Source organism: Oryx dammah, unplaced genomic scaffold (genome assembly GCF_014754425.2).
Source record: "Oryx dammah isolate SB20612 unplaced genomic scaffold, SCBI_Odam_1.1 HiC_scaffold_2, whole genome shotgun sequence".
Taxonomy (NCBI): Eukaryota; Metazoa; Chordata; class Mammalia; order Artiodactyla; family Bovidae; genus Oryx; species Oryx dammah.
Window position 1 is genome coordinate 73,706,541 of NW_024070186.1, and position 23,967 is coordinate 73,730,507.

The 23,967-nt window shown below is 40.6% G+C and overlaps 2 protein-coding genes across 2 annotated transcripts; one reads left to right on the top strand and one right to left on the bottom strand.

The window, feature by feature from the left end:
* Nucleotides 1-5,224: 5,224 nt before the first annotated feature.
* On the top strand, nucleotides 5,225-12,758 carry LOC120871916 (5-hydroxytryptamine receptor 3E-like). The gene is made up of 9 exons (XM_040251945.1): nucleotides 5,225-5,291; nucleotides 7,266-7,432; nucleotides 7,969-8,013; nucleotides 9,824-9,933; nucleotides 10,088-10,257; nucleotides 10,994-11,154; nucleotides 11,496-11,700; nucleotides 11,875-12,102; nucleotides 12,210-12,758. The coding sequence occupies exons 1-9, from the start codon at nucleotides 5,225-5,227 to the stop codon at nucleotides 12,437-12,439; spliced, it is 1,383 nt and encodes a 460-aa protein (XP_040107879.1). The 3' UTR covers nucleotides 12,440-12,758.
* A 9,526-nt stretch (nucleotides 12,759-22,284) lies between these two features.
* LOC120871925 (signal peptidase complex catalytic subunit SEC11A-like) lies at nucleotides 22,285-23,331 on the bottom strand. The gene is given in 1 exon segment (XM_040251956.1): nucleotides 22,285-23,331. A coding segment is annotated over 1 exon segment (540 nt). The 5' UTR covers nucleotides 23,291-23,331; the 3' UTR covers nucleotides 22,285-22,750.
* Between the last annotated feature and the right edge of the window lie 636 nt (nucleotides 23,332-23,967).

Sequence of the window (23,967 nt, forward strand, 5' to 3'; positions counted from 1 at the left end):
CAGGGTCTTTTCTAATAAGTTGGCTCTTTGTATCACATGGCCAAAGTATTGGAACTTCAGCTTCAGCATCAGTCCTTTCAATGAATATTCAGGGTTGATTTCCTTTAGGATTGACTGGTTTGATCTCCTTGCTGTCCAAGGAATTCTCAAGAGTCTTCTCCAGCACCACAATTTGAAAGCATCAGTTGTTCAGTGCTCAGTCTTCTTTATGGTCCAACTCTCATATCTTTACATGGCTACTGGAAAAACCACAGCTTTAACTAGACAGACCTTTGTGGGCACAGTGATGTCTCTGCTTCTTACTACGCTGTCTAGGTTGGTCATAGTTTTTCTTCCAAGGAGCAAGCATCTTTTAATTTCATAGCTGTAGTCACCGTTCACAGTGATTTTGGAGCCCAAGAAAATAAAATCTGTCACTGTTTCCACTTTTCTCCCATATATTTGCCGTGAAGTGATGGGACCGGATACTCTGATCTTCATTTTTTGAATGCTGAATTTTAAGCCAGCTTTTTCAGTCTCCTTTTTCACCCTCATCAAGAAGCTCTTTAGTTCCTCTTCACTTTCTGCGAATAGGGTGGTATCATCTGCATATCTGAGGCTGTTGATATTTCTCCCAGCAATCTTGATTCCAGCTTGTGATCCATCCAGCCCAACATTTTGCATGATGTACTCTGCATATAAGTTAAATAAGCAGGATGACAATATATAGCCTTGTTGTAGTCCTTCCTCAATTTAAAACCAGTCCATTGTTCCATGTCTGGTTCTAACTGTTGCTTCTTGATCTGCATACAGTTTTCTCAGGAAGACAGGTAAGGTGGTCTGGTATTACCATTTTTTTAAAAGAATTTTCCACAGTTTGTTTTGATCCACACAATCAAAGGCTTTAGCATAGTCAATGAAACAGATGTTTTTCTGGAATTCCCTTGCTTTCTCTATGATCGAATTAAAGTTGGCAATTTGATCTCTGGTTCCTCTGCCTTTTCTAAATCCAGTTTGTACATCTGGAAGTTCTTGGTTCACATACTGCTGAAGCCTAGCTTGAAGGATTTTGAGCAAGACAGATGGGTCATAGTGGAGAGTTCTGACAAAACGTGGTCCACTAGAGGAGGGAATGGCAACCACTCCAGTATTTTCACAGCAAGAACCCATGAACAGTATGATAAGGAAAAAAGATATAACACTGGAAGATGAACCTGCCAGGTCGGAAGGTGTCCAATGTGCTACTGGGGAAGAGTGGAAAGCAATTACTAATAGCTCCAGAAAGAATGAAGTGACTGGGCCAAAGTGGAAATGATGCTCAGCTGTGGATGGATTTGGTGGTGAAAGTAAAATCCAATGCTGTAAAGAATAATTACTCAGTTACCTGCAAGTTAATATGAGCTATAATTCAAAGGTAATGGACAGGGCTAGAATCAGAAAACTGGAAACAATTACCCAAAACATTAGCTTTTCATTGAAGTACAATTTTTTTCTATAATTTCCTCCCTTTTAATCAAAAATAATCTCAAAGAAAGATTATTCTTGATCACAAGATAAGGCTGGTCTCATAACATATGACTTCACTGTTTACAGTGGAAAAAAAAAAAAGCTGTAATTTGCCCTTTCGGCATTCTTAAATTTGCTTTGCTGTAGGTTTTCCAAAAAACCTAAAATGTGACTTTTAAAAGCCTCTTGAGGCTAGGTAGCTATAGTACCCATCAGGTGAATTTCTCTGTTCTTGAAGACCCCAGGCTGCGTTAAGATTCTTGAGTCTGGCAGAAGGTGGCCTTACCTACCTAAAAGCTGGTAACCCTGTAAGTTAGGTAACAGCCAGTATTCCTGGAAGGGTTTGTAAGCATTGGCTCCATAAAGTCAACTTTCATTCCTTAGAAATGTCTGACCACCTTTGATTGAATAAGTATCATTCTCAAATATAACATTGCAGGCAGGGCACTGGTTATTTAATCAACATTTTTAATGTGTTAGTAAAGAGGAGATGATTCTTACTAAATCAATCCCAGTAACCATATTGTCATGAAAATATAATCATAATATGTCATGAAATTAAGAATATTCAATAAAAGTTTCCAAATTCTGAAGAGATCGGGCAAGGAGAAAGATATCATTTACAAATATTTCACTTCAGGGACTTCTCTAGTGGTCTAGTGGTTAAGAATTCACCTTGCAGTGCACGGGACACGGGTTCAATCCCTGGTCAAGGAACTAAGATCCCACATGCCACGGAGCAACTAAGCCCTCACATCACAACTACTAAACCTTCATGCTCCAACAAAGGATCCTGCATGGCATAACTAAGGCCCAATGGAACTAAACAAATAAATAAATAAAAATCACATAAGGAAACAAACCACGAAGAGACAAAGCTAACAAAACTGTTAGTATACTAAAAACTAGGTGTAATAAAATGATCTGAAATTGTAAAATAAATATATTCTGTCATAAGAAAATTCAGTTCAGTTCAGTTCAGTCGCTCAGTCGTGTCCGACTCTTTGCAACCCCATGAATCACAGCACACCAGGCCTCCCTGTCCATCACCATCTCCTGGAGCTCACTCAGACTCACGTCCATCAAGTCCATGAACTTTATTTGATGTGAATATATCATTTAGCAAGAAACAAACTGAGAATAGAGAGACTTCCAACCAGAAGTGGTCAGGAAGCTTGACCCTCAGTGGTTGCGACTCAGTTTGTAAAGCGTGAACGAGTAAGTACACTATTTTCTATTGTGATTGGTTACTAGAAACTTACATTCTTTGTCACTGCATAAGTTTGCAGTGTTTATACACTAAGAATGAATTCCTTTCCGAGAGTGCCCAATTTGTTAAGTCCAACAGAGTTAACTGAGGTACCCAACTAACACAATTGGCTATATAGTACGATCCTATAATAGGCCTATAATACTTCTCACACAAATAATACATAGTCATAATACACAAACAATACATTAAAATACAGACACAAAGAAGACATTTAAAATCATACAGTACAGTATCTTGGAAAGTTGTACAGTGTAAGAGCTGGCATCCAGTGGCATGCTCATATCTTTAAAAGTTCACAACTTGAAGGTGTATATGGAGGGGACTTACTGTAGCTGATTTAGCTAGGAAGCTGTAAGGTCACATGCATATGAAGAAAGCTTAAAGTCAATGTCGAAGTTGGCATCTCAGAGAAATCAGAACAGTTTTAAATTTTGATTACATGACTATGAGTGTTTGGTTTAGGGCTATTTGGTCAGAGGGTATACATTATATACACAGCTGAGAAGAGAATTTGTTACCCAGAAGCTAACACTGGGGAAATCACTAGGGACACAGATAAACAGGTGAAAAATATGAAAGAGACATATGGTAGGCAGAATAGTGGTCCCCTAGAATATCAGACCACCTTACCTGCCTCCTGAGAAAACTGTATGCAGGTCAAGAAGCAACAGTTAGAACCAGACATGGAACAACAGACTGTTTCAATATCGGGAAAGGAGTACATCAAGGCTGTATATTGTCACCCTGTTTATTTAACTTATATGCAGAGTATATCATGTGAAATGCCAGGCTAGATGAATCACAAGCTGGAATCAAGATCGCTGGGAGAAATATCAATAACCTCAGATATGCAGATGATACCACCCTTATGGCAGAAAGGAAAAAGGAACTAAAGAGCCCCTTGATGAAGGTGAAAGATGAGAGTGAAAAAGCTGGCTTAAAACTCAACATTCAAAAAATTAAGATCATGACATCTGGTCCCATCATTTCATGGCAAATACATGGGGAAAAAGTGGAAACAGTGACAGATTTCATTTTATTGGGCTCCAAAATCACTACAAATGATGGCTGCAGCCATGAAATTAAAAGACGCTTGCTCCTTGGAAGGAAAGATATGACAAACTTAGACAACATATTAAGAAGCAGAGACATCACTTTGCCAACAAAGGTCCATCTAGTCAAAACTATGGTTTTTCTAATACTCATATATGGATGTGAGAGTTGGACCATAAAGAAGGCTGAGCACTGAAGAATTGATGCTTTCAAATTGTGGTGATGGAGAAGACTCTTAAGAGTCCCTTGGACTGCAAGGAGATCCAACCAGTCAATCCTAAAGGAAATCAATCCTGACTGATGCTGAAGCTAAAGTTCCAATACTTTGGCCATGTGATACAAAGAGCCGACTTATTGGAAAAGACCCTGATGCTGGGAAAGATTGAAGGCAGGAGGAGAAGAGGGTGGCAGAGGATGAGATGGCTGGATGGCATTATCAACTCAATGGATATGAATCTGAGCAAACTCCAGGAGATAGTGAAGGACAGGGAAGCCTGGCATGCTTCAGTCAATGGGGTCACAAAGAGTCGGACATGACTGAGCAATTGAACAACAAGAGATGTCCATATCTCAATCTCTAAAATTTACCAATATGTTTAGGTCACATGGAAAAGGGGGAGTTAAGGTTGCAGATGGAATTATGGTTGCTAATCAACTGACCATGGCATGAGAAAATTAGCTTGGATTATCCAGGTGGACACACTGTATTCACAAAGTTTCACATAAGTAGAAAAGCATTAGAATGAGAGAAGTGACTCAGTGTTGCTGGTTCTAAAGGCAGAGAAATAGGACCCTAAACCAAGAATGCAGGCAGCCTCTAAAACCTGGAAAAGACAAGAAAATGGATTTGCTTCTGTAGCCTCCAGAAAGAATGCTGTCACACCAAAACACTGATTTTAGCCCAGTGAGACAAATTTCAGACTTCTGGTTTACAGAACTGTAAAATAACAAATAGAGGTTTTTTTTAAGCCAGTAAGTTTGTGATTTGTCACAAAAACTATAGGAAACTAATACAAGAGGTTAAGAGGCATAATGAGATAGAAGGAATTATCCAACATATGTCTAATAAGAGAGAATAGAAAAAATACAATGTTTTTTAATAACTGAGAACTTTCCAGAATTAAAGAGATGAATCTACAGACTGAGAGATCACACCAATATCTGAAGATAGTAAATATCAGATAATCCACAACTACACATGTTGTAGTGAAACATCTGAGAGAGAAGCCTTAAACCTCAAGCAAGGGCAATGACAAGACAACCGGAACTCTGTTTCCAGGGAGGTTACAAATGTCAGTGGTCAGCTAATCCTATCAGTATTCAAACTTAAGACTCTAGGTGTGGCCTGTGCTCTTTTAGTCTGGGAATTCTTGGGTCCTGGTACAGGCTCATAGGAGAATTTAGACAAAGAAGATGGACAGAAGCTGGTTCCACAGGGAGAGACTCTCCTTCTATATTGTTCTCAGTCTTCTGCTTCCAGGTAAGAAATGGGCAACACAGGAAAAGAAGCAAGGACCCTCTCTGGGAGAACACCTAAGATGTGCTTTCAAATTTCCAACTTCTAGAAATTATTTAAGATGAGCATAATTATTTCATAACTATGTTACCATAATATCCAAATAGGCTCTCCTCTGAAAGATAGAAGATCCCCTTCTGTTGACATGCAACATAAGGACTCTTCTACTTTTTTTTTCATGAATCATCACCAGTTGTTTTCTCTACCATTTAGCCTCCATGACTATCCACCTTTCTATGCACAGGTGTAATTCTTTCTCTCTATAGCTCTGAAGCCTACTCCATTGCAGCAAAGGGCCCACTTTCAGCTATAACTTCCCCATAGTTACTGCATCCAAGTGCCCTAGGTTAGGTAAGATATCAGAGAGCAGCAGGTGGAGAGTAAAGCTACAGTGTGCTTTACTGGTATACTGGAGTTAACATGGTATACTGGAAAGAACATGGGATTTAGCACTAGAAGGTCTGGGTTTGAATCTTGGTCCCTCAGTTGGCTACCTGTGTAACCTTGGGCAAACTGCTTGACTTCTCAGAGCTCCCATTTCCTCATCTGTAAAATAGGACCACCTTGAAGCATTGTGAGGATTCAATGAGAAAGACCACACAGTGCCTGGCATTTGATAGGTGCCAATAAATGGCACTTTATCCCTTTAGGTTGTCATGTGACTTTTGGATAAAGGGGAGGTGTAGGAAGACAAAAATATAGTTTCTAACTGATAGGGGCTTGAGAGGATTCAATGAGGAGAGGACTGAACAAGAGGTGCTTTAGAGGCCAGTGCAGAGAAGAAACACAAATTGTACACCTAGTCTAGGCAGTAAAAAACATGATAAATGTCCTTTGGCCACGCACAGTGATTGACAAATGAATATTCATTGCTCACAGAATGATCCAAGGATTTGCCTGGAGAGCACTGTCACTCTGGGAAAAGATAAGGCTTGATGTTCTCATCACAGAGGTCACCAACCGTCTTTATTTCTCATTCCAGGTTTCTACTTCTCTAATAAATTTGCTTTAGTAGAAAATTAGAATCTACTAGTCAGAAGAAAGGGGAAGGCAAGACCTCAAAAGCTCAAATTAGAAGGCTGATATAGAGTTGAGGGGCAAATAGGGAGAAGGAAGGTTGGGGTGGTTAAGGTGAAACAGATATGTTCTCTTTGGGGCCCTGGGAATGTAATTCTCTCTGATGGCTACTGCTGCCCCATGGCTCAGTGTTTGCATAAAGATTTGGGCATGCTTTGCATGGAGAAAGAAACCTTAGCAAGGAGCCCAGAGCCCTAATTCAGCTCACCACATTAGTTTCTATCATTTGCCTTCCAGCCCAACCCTTCTTTCCTCACCTTGTAGGAAGTGCCTGGCACCTGGATCATGGTGATCCTTTTCCCCTATTCTCCATCTCATTCCTGGGGGTATATGGTACAGCAGTATTAGACAAACCTGGGCTTACATCAAGTCCAGTTTCTGCCTCTTATGATCTGTTTGACCAGAAATTTACTTCCTCTTATTGAAACTCAGTTAATTCATTTATTATATGAGGATAAAAATAGTTTCTACCTGATAGGGGCTTGGAAGGATTAAATAAGGTAATCCATTTAAGGGGCTTGAACTATGTCTCAGTGCTCAATAAATGTTAGGTATCACTAATATTGACTTCCCTGGTGGCTCAGATGGTAAAGCATCTGCCTACAATGCGGGAAACCCTGGTTCAATCACAGGGTTGGGAAGATCTCCTGGAGAAGGAAATGGCAACGCACTCCAGTATTCTTGCCTGGATAATCCCATGTAGGCTACAGTCCATGGGGTTGCAAAGAGTCGGACACAACAGAGCAACTTCACTATCTCATTAATATCACAGGTTACCCCCAAGCTCCTGACCTGGGACCCTCTCATATAGGGAACATAAGTGTTCTCCCCTAATTCTCACACATTCTATGTTGACTACAGGAAGAGGCAGTACTTTCACCATCAACTGCACAGGGTTTGGCCAGAACGGGATGTACACCACCGCTCTGGATTCAGTGTTTGAGAGAAAGGCCTTCCGTCCAGTCATCAACTTCAGCATTCCCACCATAGTCAACATCTCCTTCACTGTGTCTGCCATCCTAAATGTTGTGAGTACTGACTCTCTGGCCCTCCTTAGTATCCTTAACCTTTTCCCCACTCTCAGCAAGGCAACCCCCCAAACCCTTAACCACACACCGAAGCTTCCTCCATCACTGCTATAAGCATGTGCCCTGTGGGGATCCCAAAGAAGTTCTATCCAGTTCAGCAGGATGATGTATAATCATACACAGAAGATCTTGTCACCCACTGACTCTCTTCCCTGGCTGTACACCAATGTCCAAGCTCCCCTTCAGAAGTTCTGACTAGATGGAACACGGGCATCAGAATTTTTTAAACTTCTCAAGTAATTCAAAGATAGAGCCAGGGTTGAGAAGCACTACTCTAATCCAGTCCTGCCATGAACGCTTCTGCCCATGGTCTAACACATGTTTTGATCAAGATTCTGTCCTTGACCAGTAATGTTGGATTTGACCACAGCACAGCTTTTACACACCTTGGGGCTTGATAAACAAAAATGAGCAACGGTTGGGATGCACAGACTTTGTACCACCAACATGCTGGAAACAGGAAATTCTTTTGACAGGATGAACAGTTACAGCTCTTGTCATCATTTCTGTGGCTGGAAATGGTAAGACCAACACTGTTTATTCTCTCCCTACATTTACAGTCAGAATGGATTTTAAACAAAGATTATGACAGTTTATGTACCCCAAAACATTACATTGAAACATATGACAGAGAAGTTTAAAAATCTACAAGTATGGTGAAAGGCATCAATAAATTGCTTTCAAAAATCAAGTCAAAAAAGAATAAACATATAGTGATTTTTAAGAAACTTGATTTAATAAACATATCAACCTTTGTACAATGATCATGCATAATCTTTTTGACACAAATGGAATATTCCCCTAAACTGACCATATTTTTGGCCACCAAGAAGGAAAGCAAAAGTTATCTAGACCACAATCTCTGACTATAATACAAAATACAAAGAGTAGCCCCCTTCCCCAAAATCTTATTTGTTAGGAATTTAAAATTAAATTTCTAAAATATGTTTGACTAAAAAGAAAATAAACAACTAAGTAGAAATTAGAATGAAGAGGATTACATATGAAAGTCTAATAAATGTAGCCAAAGTATTGGGTCGGCCATAAAGTTCATTCACATTTTTCTGTAAGATGTTACAGCCAATCCAATATAACTTTGGAAAATTTTATGGAAAATTTCTACCTTAAGTTCTTTAATTAGAAAATGAGGGGGAAAATGAAAGTAAATGACTTCAATTTCCAACTTGAAAAGATTGGCTGAAGGGAAGGCGAGAGGAGTAGAATAGTCATGATCACCTAATTTTGCTCTCAAAGTGTGGTTCCCAGATGGGGAGCACTGGCTGATTGCACCACCTGGAAGCTTAGAAATGCACTTGATCTAGGACCTCTCCTAGTGAGACTAACAATCCCAGCAGGTCCAAGACTGAGGAATTCTCAGAAAATGTAATTTTGCTAAATCCAAGTCTCCAGCAAACCAGGATGAATTAGTCACCCTACCTACTGAATCAGAATCTGCATTTCAACACAGTCCCCAGATATTTCATATGCACAGTGAGGTATGAGAAGTGCTGGTCTAGTATAAATTTTTATTTAATGTACATGTTCTGGCTGTGGTTCCACAAACTGCAGCTGCTGACATTGTAAATGCCCTGAGAATAGACAAGTCCCCCAGGCCTCAGAATTGGATAATCCTTGAATAAAGTTTCCAGAGAAGGTCACCAGCTTTGGAAAGGAGAATCTGGAAAGGTCAACCCAGAGACAAGAAAGGATGGTGCCTTGCACCTTCCAAGGAGAGGAAGACCACCAAGTCTCTTGGCTTCATAGAACCCAAGGACTTGTTCAAGGTGTCCTTGCAGTAGAAACTGATCAAAGGGGCCTAGAAGACAGGTAAAACCACCCTGGAGACTAATACGTAATACCTAAAAACAGCATTACACTCCACAAAATCCTTTCACATGCCTAACTTCATTCAATCCCACTACCCCCGCCCTTACTTCACAGGAAGGCAATTCTATCTCAGAGAGGCTGAGCCACTGACCTTTCAACTCTGAATCTCAACCTTTCTGCAGAAAGGACAGGATTTCTCTGATCACCAGTAATTTCCCATGGAAGTGAGAAAGCAGAGGGATCAAAGTTTATGAAGAAATGGACATAAGGAGCTTCAATTCTATCTGCAATTATTTCTTTAAAAAAGCCAAAATATATTTATCAGAATACTGACTCCATAGAGTTGGGTGTTAGATACACTGATGTTTGTTACATTATTTTATATACTTTTCTATGTGTTTGAAATACTTTATAACACTTCTTTTTTAAAGAAAAATTTAAAAGGCAGAGAAAATAACCCTGATTCCTATCAGGCTTTCAACCTCTCCTCCATCTGGGCTCTAGGTCTGGGACAACCCATTTATCAGTTGGAACCCAGAGGAGTGTGATGGCATCTCAAAGATCAGTGTGGCAACCAAGAACCTGTGGCTCCCAGACATTTTCATCACGGAACTGTGCGTATTAAGGGCTGGGGAAGCCCTGCCTTCTGGCAACAATGGTGCACAATCTACCAAAGGCCACTATAAGTGGTCTTGCATGGCTGACAAAGGAGCAGATGGGTAAGAAGAAAAAACATTGCTCCTGCCTCCCACCTCATTTCTCTTACAGCATGGATGTGGATAAGACCCCAAAAGGCCTCAAGGCATTCATAAGTAATGAAGGTCGCATCAGGTATAAGAAACCCATGAAGGTGGTGAGCATCTGTAACCTAAACATCTTCTACTTCCCCTTTGACCAGCAGAACTGCACCCTCACCTTCAGCTCATTTCTCTACACAGGTGAGCTGAAGTGGAGTCTTAGGGATAGAGTGAATAAAAGCAACCAATAAAACAACAAAAAATAATGTATAAAAAAATTATGAATAAATGGTGACAAATGGGTTTCCCTGGTGGCTCAGCAGTAAAGAATCTGCCTGCAATGCAGGAGCTACAGGAGACACAAGTTCTATCCCTGGGCCAGGAAGATCCCCTAGAGAAGTGCATGGCAGCCCACTCCAGTATTCTTGCCTGGAGAATCTCATGGGCAGAGGAGCCTAGCAGGCTACAGTCCATAGGGTCGCAAAGAGTAGGACATAACTGAAGTGACTTAGCATGCACAGTGACCAAGGGCAGCAAAGATTAAGTCTGTTTGGATGCTTAAATATTTTCCATAAAATATTTCCTAGGGAGTTAGGAAAATATTGTGCATTTCCATCCCCAGCTCCTAGCAAATTTCCTGACATATGGCAGGCACTCAAAAATATTTGTTGAGGGACTTCCTTGGTGGTTCAGTGGTTAAGAATCTGTCTGCCAATGTAGGGGACATGGGTTCAATTCCTGGTTGGGGAACTAAGATCCCACATGCCCTGGAGAAACTAAGCCCACATGCCACAACTAGGACCCAATGTAGCCAAATTAATTAATAAATATTTTTTATAAAGAACTTTTAAAAATTGTTGAATGAAAAGATGGGAAAAGAGTTCAGTTGAGTCAACAGGAGACTATCTTTGGAAAATTATTTGGCTCTTCCTTTCAGTGGAGTACATATCACTGGGCATGGAGAAAGAAGTGTGGGAAATAGTAGACACATCCCAGAACATCATTCAGACCCATGGAGAATGGCAGCTCCTGGGCATCAGCAAGGCCACCCCAAAGAAGTCTGTGGGCACCAACCTGTATGATCAGATCATCTTCTATGTGAGTTCAGAGGCCTTTGCTTTTTCCTTCCTTCTTGCTTGCTGCCTACAATCTCCACCAAATGGATATCTCCCAAGTTTCAGGGCTTCTCAGTTTTACCACTTCTGCCAGAGACCAGAACCCTCTCTTCTTGCTGCCTAGCCACATACTCCTCCTAAAGCTCATGGCTCTAATCTAACTCTCCCTTGGCAAGTTCTACACCAAATTATGAAGCTGCCTGCACAGCTCCAGATACCAGAGTGATAAGAGACCAATGAGGAAGGCAGAGACAAAAACAGTCACTACTATTCCAAGCAGCCTCTGAATCCCATATTCACTTCCCTTCCTCTCCTTCTCACTAGGTGGCCATCAGGCGCAGACCCAAACTCTACATTATGAATCTCCTGGTGCCGAGTAGCTTTCTGGTCACCATTGACGCCCTCAGCTTCTATCTGCCAGCAGGAAGCGAGAACCGTGCCCCATTCAAGATAACTCTTCTGCTGGGCTACAATGTCTTCCTGCTCATGATGAATGACTTACTCCCTGCCAGTGGCACCCCCCTCATCAGTATGCCCCCTCTAGCTCTTGAGAAGAGAAGGGTGGGAGGGACTGGCTGAACTGGCTCAGGGAAGGGAGATATACTGGGCAAAAGAGGCTGTGCTTCCCAGGGTGGGATTGGAAGAGAAGAACAAAGTCCTGGCTGGTGCCTCTGGCCCTCAGGCAGGCCCCACTTCCCTCCAGGTGTCTATTTTGCCCTGTGTCTGTCCCTGATGGTGCTCAGCCTGCTGGAGACCATCTTCATCTCCTACCTGCTGCACCTGGCCACCACCCAGCCCCCACCCATGCCTCGCTGGCTCCATTTCCTGCTTCTACACTGCACCAGCCCAAGGACATGCTGCCCCGCTGTGCCCCAGAAGGGAAACACGGGCCTTGACCACCTGCCTGGTGAGGGAAGTCAGCACTGCCCAGGCTTCCTCTTCTATCACCTCCACTTTTCTGCTCCTACCTCCTTCCCTGCCCTCACAATTCCCCAGTTGACCCTGGTGGCCCATGGCTGAGTTTCTGTCTCTCCATAGGTGTGAAGGAGCCCATCGAGTTGGTGCGGAAGTTGCCAGGTCCCAGAGAAACAGAGCTAAATGCGTGCCCTGGGTCCACGAGGGCCCAGCAGGAAGACAAGGCTCAAAAGCAGCACTTGGTCAGCCTGTGGGTGCAGTTCAGCCACGTGATGGACACCCTGCTCTTCTGCCTCTACCTGCTCTTCTTGGCCACTTCCATTATCACAGTCATCATCCTCTGGAACACCTAAGCATGGCATCTGTCTGCTCCTGCACATCCAGCTCAGAGTTGCTTTGGCCTCCAGGGGTCAGCCAGGCCTTTGTGATTGTTGAGTGCTGACTGTTATGACCCCAAAGATGATAAAGTTTCCTGCTACATTCCATGCATCTCAATCCCGCCCTGCTGTTCAGTCTCAACCCAATTACAATGACAAGAAGAACAATTCCTCTGTTCCTGCATTCCGTTGGCTTCTCTCAGCTCTCCCATGAGATTCTGGGCTCCCCTTTATATCTTCTGCATAGCAGTTCTACCTCCTCTGCCTGCTTAACTGGCCCCAATAAATCATTTTGCAGACAATTCTGGCTGTTTATCATGTTTTGGGATAAAAAGTTAACTATCCAGGACTGATAGTTTCAAAATATCATCGTGTATCCCTCTGCCTGTGATAAAGCTTTGATGACAATTCAATGTGACAAATGTCCTGTACTAGAAGTTTTAATTTTCTTACGCATTTTTAAAGATGTATTTCTTACTCATGTGTGTGCTAAGTTGCTGTAGCCCACCAGGTTCCTCTGCCTATGGGATTCTCCAGGCAAGAATCTTGGAGTGGGTTGCCATGCCCTCCTCCAAGGGATCTTCCCAACCCAGGGATCAAACCCAGGTCTCCCTCACTGCAGGCAGATTCTTTATGGACTGAGGCACCAGGGAAGCCCAAGAATACTGGAGTGGGTAGCCTATCCCTTCTCCAGGAATTGAACCGGGGTCTCCTGCATTGCAGGCAGATTCTTTGCCAGCTGAGCTACCAGGAAAGCCCTTCTTACTCATAGATAGAAACTTTTATTCACCTTTTTTCATTTTCTTGCACTAACTTCAATTTAATACTCTCCTAATTCATTTTGTTTTATTTTATTCTTTAATTTTCTAAGTTGAATTCTCAATTAAAATATTCTCAGTCTTCCTATAAATTTTACTCTGACACAGTTTGAGCTGTATCCTATAGGTTTTAGAATGAAATGTTCTCTTCTTTATTAGTTCCTGGACAGTTCATAACTTGAGTTTTTATTTCCTCCTTGATCTAAAACCTATTTAGGAAAGTGTTTCTTATATTCATGGATAAGTGGGTTTTGCTAGTGTTATCTCTCATTGTTAATTTCTAGTTTCCTGAATTATCATCAGAGATCACACGAAGTTTAGAAACTTTCTGAATTTATAAAATTTCTTTCTGGCTGGATTCATGGTTGATTTTTTGTTTTAGGACGTAACAAAGTATATATTCCCTATTTACATGTACTTCTATAAAAAGAGCTTATTGATTTAATCATTTAAATCCTCTCCGTGTGTGCTATTTTATTCAAATTATCTGAGTAGTTGTAGTTTTTCTTTTACATACTTGACTGCTATTTCATAAGATGCATAAAAGTATATGGTTATTATATCTTGAATTGTCCCTGGTTTGATCCTTAAATAACAGCACTATCTATTCCATTCAATGTGTTCTGAACTTCATTTCCATTTGTATGACAATAACGTTGCTACTCTAGCTCTGTGTGTGTATGTGTGCGCGCCTGCTGTTGCATCCAACTCTTTGTTACTCCATGGACTGAAGCCCTCCATCCATGCAATTTTCTAGGCAAGAATACTAGAGTGGGTTGCTATTCCCTACTCCAGGGGATTGTCCCAACCCAAGAGCCAAATCCTAGTCCCTTGTATCTCCTGCATTGGCAGGCAGAATATTTTTTATTTTATATTTATTTGTTTTATTAATTTTATCAATCATCAATTATTTATTTAATAAATAAATTAATTATTAATTATTTTGTTAATTTTGAAAAACTATTATGCATACAAGGTACAAATATTAAAAGGTACAAAAGAGTGAAACATGTCTACCTTTCATCTCTGTTTCCAGTGACCAAGCTCCCCATTTTCTCGTGCATCTTTCAGGTACTCATTTTCCACCTTTCCTTGTCACTTTGCTTTTGATGAAGTTATGTAAACAACATAAAGCTGGATTTTATTTAATTCAACATTTCTTTTGATAAATGGATTCAGCTTTGTTTGCATTTAGAAAAAATACAGTTGGTTTTATTCCTTCCATACATTTTCTGTTTACGATTTATATTCCTTGGTGTTGTTTTCTCTATTTATTTATTTTATTTATTTATTTCTCTATTTTCTGCCATTCCCTCACTTTTGCTGGCTCGGTCTAATTTCTATTAATTTTTTTCCTCCTATAAATTTTAAGTCCTATAATACTTTTTAAGCACTTTCATGATCATGTTCCTAACAACTATAATTAGACCAATATATTTTCATTAATTTCCAAAACTAAATTATTATACTGATTCCCCACCAAGACAGTTTGTTTTAACCAACACTGCCCTCCATCTAATCTTTCTCTGTGCTGGAATTTCTGCTATTCACAGGTTAGCAGATCTGCCCTCCAAGCTCTTTTTCATCATGCCCTCATTTCTTTGTAGGTTGGTTTTGTGTTATAATCAATCTTCCAGACAACCAATTCAGTTCTCAGTAGTGACCATTTCTACTCTTAGTTCATCTATTGAATGTTTTAATTAAAAACACTTTGGGAAGGGCTTCCTTGGTGGCTCAATGGTAAAGAATCCATCTGCCTAGGCAGGGGACATGAATCTGATCCCTGATCCAGGAAGATCCCACATGCCACAAAGCAACTAAGCTCGTGTGCCACAACTATTCAGCCTGTCCTCCAGAGCCTGGGAGCTGCCACTACTGAGCCTACATGCTGCAACTACTGAAGTCTGTGTACCCTAGAGCCCATGCTCTGCAACAAGAAAAACCACTGCGATGAAAAACCTGCATACGGAAGCAAGAGAGTAGCCCCTGTGAGTCACCACTAGAGGAAAAGCCTGCATGGCTACAGAAACTCAGCAGAGCCATAAATAAATAAATAAAATTATGGAAAAAAATAAAAACACATTTTTTACTCTCATAAAGTCTTTAAATGTTCTAATCAAATACCTTAAACATTATCTTCTCTCTCTCTCTTTTTTTTTTTAACCTTTCTACTTCAGTAGGAGCCTCTGTCCTAAATATCCATCTTGGTAATTGAGATGGTTAATTTTATGTGTCAATTTGGCTAGGCTATAATACCCAGTTGTCTGGTCAAAAAATAGACTGAACGTTGCTGTGAGTAATATTTATAATCAACAGACTTTAAAATAAAGCAAATTACCCTCCAAAATGTGGGCTAGCCTCATCCAATCAGTTGAAGATCTTAGGAGCAAAGACTGATGTTTCTGATGAAGGAATTCTTACTCAATAATGCAACATACTTGTCTATTATACCTTAATAAAGTAGAGTACAACACAGAAACCCTGACTGAGTTTCCAGCCTCGCGGTCTGGTCTGCAGATTTCAAACTCAGCACTTCAAAGCAACTCTCACCTGAATTTCCAATCTTTCAGGTTATGTTACAGATTTAGCGTCTACAATCACAAGAGTCAATTTCTTTCCTTTAAAAAAAAAAAAAAATGTTTTGACTGTGCAACATGTAGAATCTTAGATCCCCAACCAGGGATCCAACCCATGCCCCCTGCATTGGAAGTGCAGTCTTCCCATGTACTGGACCACCAGGAAAGTCCATAGAGTCTCTTTCTTAACATCTAAAGATTTCTCTCTATTTTTTTTTCTTCAGAAAATATATATTTTGTTTCTCTGTAGAAACAGAGTCCTGATCCTTTATATGCTAAGTTCAGTTCAGTTCAGTCTCTCAGTCGTGTCTGACTCTTTGTGACCCCATGAATTGCAGCATGCCAGTCCTCCCTGTCCATCAAGAGAGATATAAAAATATATAGAAATTACTTTCACTCTCAAACTGCCTATTATCTTGCAATATAGTCACTTTTGAATGTGAGCCATTAAATGTTAGTCATTCAAAACTTTTTTGCCCCACAAATTGCAAATATAAACAGACAGCAAAAGAAGGGATCTATAAAGTAAGAGATTTAAGAAGTATAACTTCAATTTAATCATGATAAAATATCAAACAAACCTAAAATGACTGCAATAATTTGAAAAAAAAAAACTTCCCATACACCCAGAAAGCTTCATTGGTGAGTTCTGTCAAATATATGAAGAATAATTAATATGAATTCTACACAATCTCTTTCAAAAATTAGAAGCAGAGGGAATATTTCACAACTAATTCTGAGACCGGTGTTACTACCCAGATGCTAAAATCAGACAAAGACATTACAAAAAGAAAACTAAAGATCAATATCCCTTATGAACATAAAAGCAAAGATTCTCATCAAAGTACTAACACACTGAAATCCAGCAACACATCAAGAGGATTTACACCATAAACAAGTAGAATTTATCCCAAGAATACAAGGTTGATTTAACATCAAAAAAATTATTAATGTAATACTATATTAAAAGAACAAAGGGCAAAACCCACATGATCAATTCAATAGATACAGACAATGCATTTAACAAAAATCCAACACCTTTCAGTATAAAAACAATCGACAAACTGAAAATAGAATGGTACTTCCTCAATCTGATAAAGTGCATCTGTGAAAAACCTGCTGAAATCACAGTAGATAGCAAAACACTGAAACTTTTTCCCATAAAATTGGGAACAAAATAAGGATGCCCATTTTTCCCACTTCCATTCAACATTGTACTGTTAGCCAGGGCAACTGGCAATACAAATAAATAAAAGGCATCCATATTGGAAAGGAAGAAATAAAAACTCTGCTTGCAGATGATAGGATCTTATAAATAGAAAATCTGAAGGAATCACTACAACATCTTTTGGAACTAATGAATGAGTTCAACAAGATTATAAGATACAAGATCAATATATTAAAAAAGTATTTATATACATTAGCGATAAACAACTTGAAAATAAAATTAAGAATTATTTAAACAATGGACTTCCCTGGCAGACCAGTGGTTAAGAATCTGCCTACCAATATAGGGGACATGCATTCAATCCCTGGTCTAGGAAGATTCCACAGACTGCGGCACAACTAAACCCATGCACCACAACTACTAAAGCCTGTACCCTCTAGAGCCCATGCTCTGCAACAAGAAAAGCCACCACAGTGAGAAGCCCACACACTGCAACTAGAGAGAAGCCCCTCACCACAACTAGAGTAAGCTCTGCGTAGCAATGAACACCCAGCACAGCCATTAATAAATAAATCTTTTTTAAAACCTTACTACAGACTACAATAATCAAGATATTGTGGTACTAACACAAGGAAAGACATATAGAGTAATGAAACAGAATTGGGAGTTCATAAATAAACATTTATGATTGATTATGATCATAAATGTTATTGATCATAACATAACATTTATGACCAATTAATTTTACAAATGGACCAAGACAATTCAATAGGGAAAAGAAATATTTTTCAGCAAATGGTGATGGGATAGCTAGATATCAACCTGCAAAAGAATGAGTCTGGATCCCTATTTCACACCATACACAAAAACTAACTCAGAGCAGATGTCTAAACCTAGATGCAAGAGCTAAAACAAACCATCAAGAAAGTGAGAGGAAAAAAATATTTGAAGACTCTGCACTTCCAATGCTGGGTATGCAGGTTTGATCCCTGGTCAGAGAACTGAGATCCTGCATGCCACATTGCGAACCAAAAAAAAAAAAAAAAAAAAGAAAACCAAACATTTCTCACAAACTCAACAATAGACAAATAACCGATTTTAAAAGGAGCAAAGAATCTGAACAGACGTTTCATCAAAGAAGACATATAAGTGACCAATAAGCATGAAAAGATGTTCAACATCTTAGTTGCTGTTGTTGTTCAGTCGCTAAGTCGCAGCCTTTTAGAATGTCTAGGTTTAGTCATAGCTTTTCTTCCAAGGAGCAAGCGTCTTTTAATTTCATGGCTGCAGTCACCATCTGCAGTGATTTTGGAGCCCAAGAAAATAGTCTGTCACTGTTTCCCTTGTTTCCCCATCTGTTTGCTCTGAAGTGATGGGACCAGATGCCATGATTTTAGTTTTCTGAATGTTGAGCTTTAAGCCAACTTTTTCACGCTCCTCTTTCAATTTCATTAAGAGGCTCTTTAGTTCTTCTTTGCTTTCCACCATAAGGTTGGTGTCAGCTGCATATCTGAGGTTATTGATATGTCTCCCAGCAACCTTGAGTCCATCTTGTGCTTCAACCAGCCAGGCATTTCCTACTTATTTAGCCTTTCCCATTCAAAAAAGATGTCCTATTCATTATAGGGAACTGGAACGCAAACGTAGGAAGTCAAGAAACACCTGGAGTAACAGGCAAATTCAGCCTTGGAATACAAAATGAAGCAGGGCAAAGGCTAATAGAGTTTTGCCAAGAGAACGCACTGGTCATAGCAAACACCCTCTTCCAACAACACAAGAGAAGACTCTACACATGGACATCACCAGATGGTCAACACCGAAATCAGACTGATTATATTCTTTGCAGCCAAAGATGCAGAAGCTCTATACAGTCAGCAAAAACAAGACCAGGAGCTGACTGTGGCTCAGATCATGAACTCCTTATTGCCAAATTCAGACTTAAATTGAAGAAAGTAGGGAAAACCACTAGACCATTCAGGTATGACCTAAATCAAATCCCTTATGATTATACAGTGGAAGTGAGAAATAGATTTAAGGGCCTAGATCTGATAGATAAGAGTGCCTGATGAATTATGGACGGAGGTTCATGACATTGTACAGGAGACAGGGATCAAGACCATCCCCATGGAAAAGAAATGAAAAAAAGCAAAATGGCTGTGTGGGGAGGCCTTACAAATAGCTGTGAAAAGAAGAGAAGCAAAAAGCAAAGGAGAAAAGGAAAGATATAAGCATCTGAATGCAGAGTTCCAGAGAATAGCAAGAAGAGATAAGAAAGCCTTCTTCAGCGATCAATGCAAAGAAATAGAGGAAAACAACAGAATGGGAAAGACTAGAGATCTTTTCAAGAAAATTAGAGATACCAAGGGAACATTTCATGCAAAGATGGGCACAAATAAAAGACAGAAATGGTATGGACCTAACAGAAGCAGAAGATATTAAGAAGAGGTGGCAAGAATACACAGAAGAACTGTACAAATAAGGTCTTAATGACCCACAAAACCACAAAGATGTGATACTAACCTACAGCCAGACATCCTGGAATGTGAAGTCAAGTGGGACTTAGACAGCATCACTACGAACAAAGCTAGTGGAGGTTGAGCTATTTCAAATCCTGAAAGATGATGCTGTGAAAGTGCTGCACTCAATATGCCAGCAACTTTGGAAAACTCAGCAGTGGCCACAGGACTGGAAAAGGTCAGTTTTCATTCCAATTCCAAAGAAAGGCAATGCCAAAGAATGCTCAAACTACCGCACAACTGCACTCATCTCACATGCTAGTAAAGTAATGCTCAAAATTCTCCAAGCCAGGCCTTCAGAAATACGTGAACCGTGAACTTCCTGATGTTCAAGCTGGTTTTAGAAAAGGCAGAGGAACCAGAGATCAAATTGCCAACATCCACTGGATCATGGAAAAAGCAAGAGAGTTCCAGAAAAACATCTATTTCTGCTTTATTGACTATGCCAAAGCCTTTGACTGTGTGGATCACAAGAAACTGTGGAAAATTCTGAAAGAGATGGGAATACCAGACCACCTGACCTGCCTCTTGAGAAACCTATATGCAGGTCAGGAAGCAACAGTTAGAACTGGACATGGAACAACAGACTGGTTCCAAATAGGAAAAGAAGTATGTCAAGGCTGTATATTGTCACCCTGCTTATTTAACTTATATGCAGAGTACATTATGAGAAACGCTGGGCTGGAAGAACCACAAGCTGGAATCAAGATTGCCGGGAGAGATATCAATAACCTCAGATATGCAGATGACACCACCCTTATGGCAGAAAGTGAAGAGGAACTAAAAAGCCTCTTGATGAAAGTGAAAGTGGAGAGTGAAAAAGTTGGCTTAAAGCTCAACACTCAGAAAACGAAGATCATGGCATCTGGTCCCATCACTTCATGGGAAATAGACGGGGAAACAGTGAAGTGTCAGACTTTCTTTTTGGGGGGCTCCAAAATCACTGCAGATGGTGACTGCAGCCTTAAAATTAAAAGACACTTACTCCTTGGAAGGCAAGTTATGACTAACCTAGATAGCATATTAAAAAGCAGAGATATTGCTTTGCCAACAAAGGTCTTTCTAGTCAAGGCTATGGTTTTTCCTGTGGTCATGTATGGATGTGAGAGTTGGACTGTGAAGAAGGCTGAGCACCAAAGAATTGATGCTTTTGAACTGTGGTGTTGGAGAAGACTCTTGAGAGTCCCTTGGACTGCAAGGAGATCCAACCAGTCCATTCTAAAGGAGATCAGTCCTGGGTGTTCCTTGGAAGGACTGACGCTAAAGCTGAAACTCCAGTACTTTGGCCACCTCATGCAAAGAGTTGACTCACTGGAAAAGACTCATGCTGGGAGGGATTTGGGGGCAGGAGGAGAAGGGGACGACAGAGGATGAGATGGCTGGATGGCATCACCAACTCGATGGACATGAGTTTGAGTGAACTCCAGGAGTTGGTGATGGACAGAGGGAGGCCTGGCGTGCTGCAATTCATGGGGTCTCAAAGAGTCGGACACAAATCAGCGACTGAACTGAAATGAACTGAACTGATTCAGGCTCAACAGTCTAACAACTGGTGAGTAGGTTGGTGGACAATGACCTCTAGGGGGTGGTGTTGCCTAACTCAATAAACCACTCTCCAGTATTTCAGGGCCTAGCCAAAGAACATTTTCTTTTCTGTTTTTTTCTGCCATTCTCCTCTCTTAAGTTTTTAAGTGAAGTTTCTACTGAATGACCTCAACCTGTTTTAACTGAGCTTTTGAAAGAGTTTAAAGATATTTTTCTTCAACGGTCAGCCTGGACAAAGAGGGTTGTCATACCTCTGGAGATTAGTTACATCTCCGGAGGTGATAGTAAAAAAGAAAGAGACTAGCAAGCTAGGACATGAACAGTAAAAATCTCAGCTATCCAATAGCATATTAAGAATCCTCAACTTTCAGAACAATGATTCCAGAGCTAAAAGAAACTAGAAAAATAAACACTCACAGTAGTGAAAAATTGGCTCTGATCAGTTCAGTTCAGTCGCTCAGTCATGTCCGACTCTTTATGACCCCATGGACTGCAGCACCCAAGGCTTCCTGGTCCATCACCAAGTCTCGGAGCTTACTCGAACTCATGTCCATTGAGTTGGTGATGCCATCCATCCGTCTTATCCTCTGTGGTCCCCTTCTTTTCCCGCCTTCAATCTTTCCCAGCATCAGGGTCTTTTCCAATGAGTCCGTTCTTCACATAAGGTGGCCAAAGTATTGGAGTTTCAGCTTCAGCATCAGTCCTTCCAATGAATATTCAGGACTCACTTCCTTTAGGATAGACTGGTTGGATCTCCTTGCAGTCCAAGGGACTCTCAAGAGTCTTCTCCAGCACCACAGTTCAAAAGCATCAATTCTTTGGTGCTCAGCCTTCTTCACAGTCCAACTCTCACATCCATACATGACCACTGGAAAAACCATAGCTTTGACTAGATGGACCTTTGCTGGCAAGGTAATGTCTCTATTTTTTAATATGCTGTCTAGGTTGGTCATAACTTTTCTTCCAAGGAACAAGCATATTTTAATTTCATGGCTGCAGTCACCATCTGCACTGATTTTGGAGCCCAATAAAATAGAGCCTCTCACTGTTTCCATTGTTTCCCCATGTATTTGCCATGAAGTGATGGGACCAGATGCCGTGACCTTAGTTTTCTGAATGTTGAGTTTTAAGCCAACTTTTTCACTCTCTTCTCTCACTTTCATCAAGAGGCTCTTTATTTTTTTTTTAAAGGGGTTTTGATATGCAAAGTCTTTTATTTAAAATTTTGAAAAGTTAAAGACTACGACCACCTCAGTATATGCCATTCCCATTAGAAGGAGGGATGGCAGTTTCAAACTCGGGCAGAGCTGTATTTTTTTTCATTTACAGAATTCTGTAGGCACTTTAGAAGTGAAGCTTGGCTTCAAAATACAAACACTGGGGGCTTTGGCTCAACCTTTTAATATAAAAAATTCACTGATGTACAAAAATGCGAAGTGTGACAGTGACAACATGTGAAAATCTGTGACGGAAAGTCCCCTCGAGTGCACGCAGCGGTGTGCACACCCGCCCACACGCACTCGCGTGGAAACATAAAGGAATGCAAACCAGCGCAGCCAGGAAGCGCCGACGTGCTCTCCACTCCACCAACCGCAGATCGGCAGCTACTCCCAACATTCAGGAACAGAGAGTACAGCATCTTTCAGGACAGCAAGGCAGACTTCTTACTCATGATGGACCAGCACAAATAAACCCAGCAAAAAGAGCACAGCATACTTAAATTTAGGATAGTCATTCATGAGGATCGTCACAATCCCAATATAAGGAACAAATCCCCTTGCTCTTCCCATGACATCTTTTTTCTCTAGCCAGTGTTGTCCTTGTTTATAGAGGCCTCGATCATCAACCGCATTATTATCTCCTTTGGTTAAAAACTTGATATGTCCATTTTGCTTTTCATGAATCTTCAAGACTTGGTGAACTATAGGAATCTCTCTTCCTTCTATCCTAAAAACAACAATTTCTCCCACTTGTATGGGATCTTCAACTCAATTTGTTAGAAAGAGAAGATCTCCTCTATGAAATGCAGGTTCCATGCTGCCACTGAGCACCACTACAACTGGACTTTCGCTTCCAGTTATGACCATTAACCCCTTCCAGATCATTAGTGCTGAGGAGACAATCATTCCAAAATTTAGGACTTGATAATAGAGCTGCCGCTTGTTCATCCACCGCACATCGTCCAAAAAATCTAGAGACAGCATGGCGGGGCCGGCGAGGGGACATGGGAAGAAGAGAGGGCATGATGTGACCGGTGGGAGGAACGGCTGGCTCAAGAGGCTCTTTAGTTCTTCACTTTCTGCCATAAGTGTGGTGTTATCTGCATATCTGAGGTTATTGATATTTCACCGGGCAATCTTGATTCCAGCTTGTGCTTTATCCAGTCCAGCAATTCTCATGATGTACCCTGCATAGAAGTTAAACAAGCAGGGTGACAATACACTTGACGTATTCCTTTCCCGATTTGGAACCAGTCTGTTGTTCCATGTCCAGTTCTAACTGTTGCTTCTTGGCCTGCATTTCTCAAGAGGCAGGTCAGGTGGTCTGGTATTCCCATCTCTTTAAGAATTTTCCACAGTTTATTGTGATCCACATAGTCAAAGGCTTTGGCATAGTCAATAAAGCAGAAATACATGTTTTTCTGGAACTCTCTTGCTTTTTCAATGATCCAGTGGATGTTGGCAATTTGATCTCTGATTCCTCTGCCTTTTCTAAAACCAGCTTGAACATCTGGAAGTTCACGGTTCATATTGCTGAAGCCTGGCTTGGAGAATTTTGAGCATTACTTTACTAGCATGTGAGATGAGTGCAATGTGTGGTAGTTTGAAGATTCTTTGGCATTGCCCTTTTTTTGGGACTGGAATGAAAACTGACCTTTCCC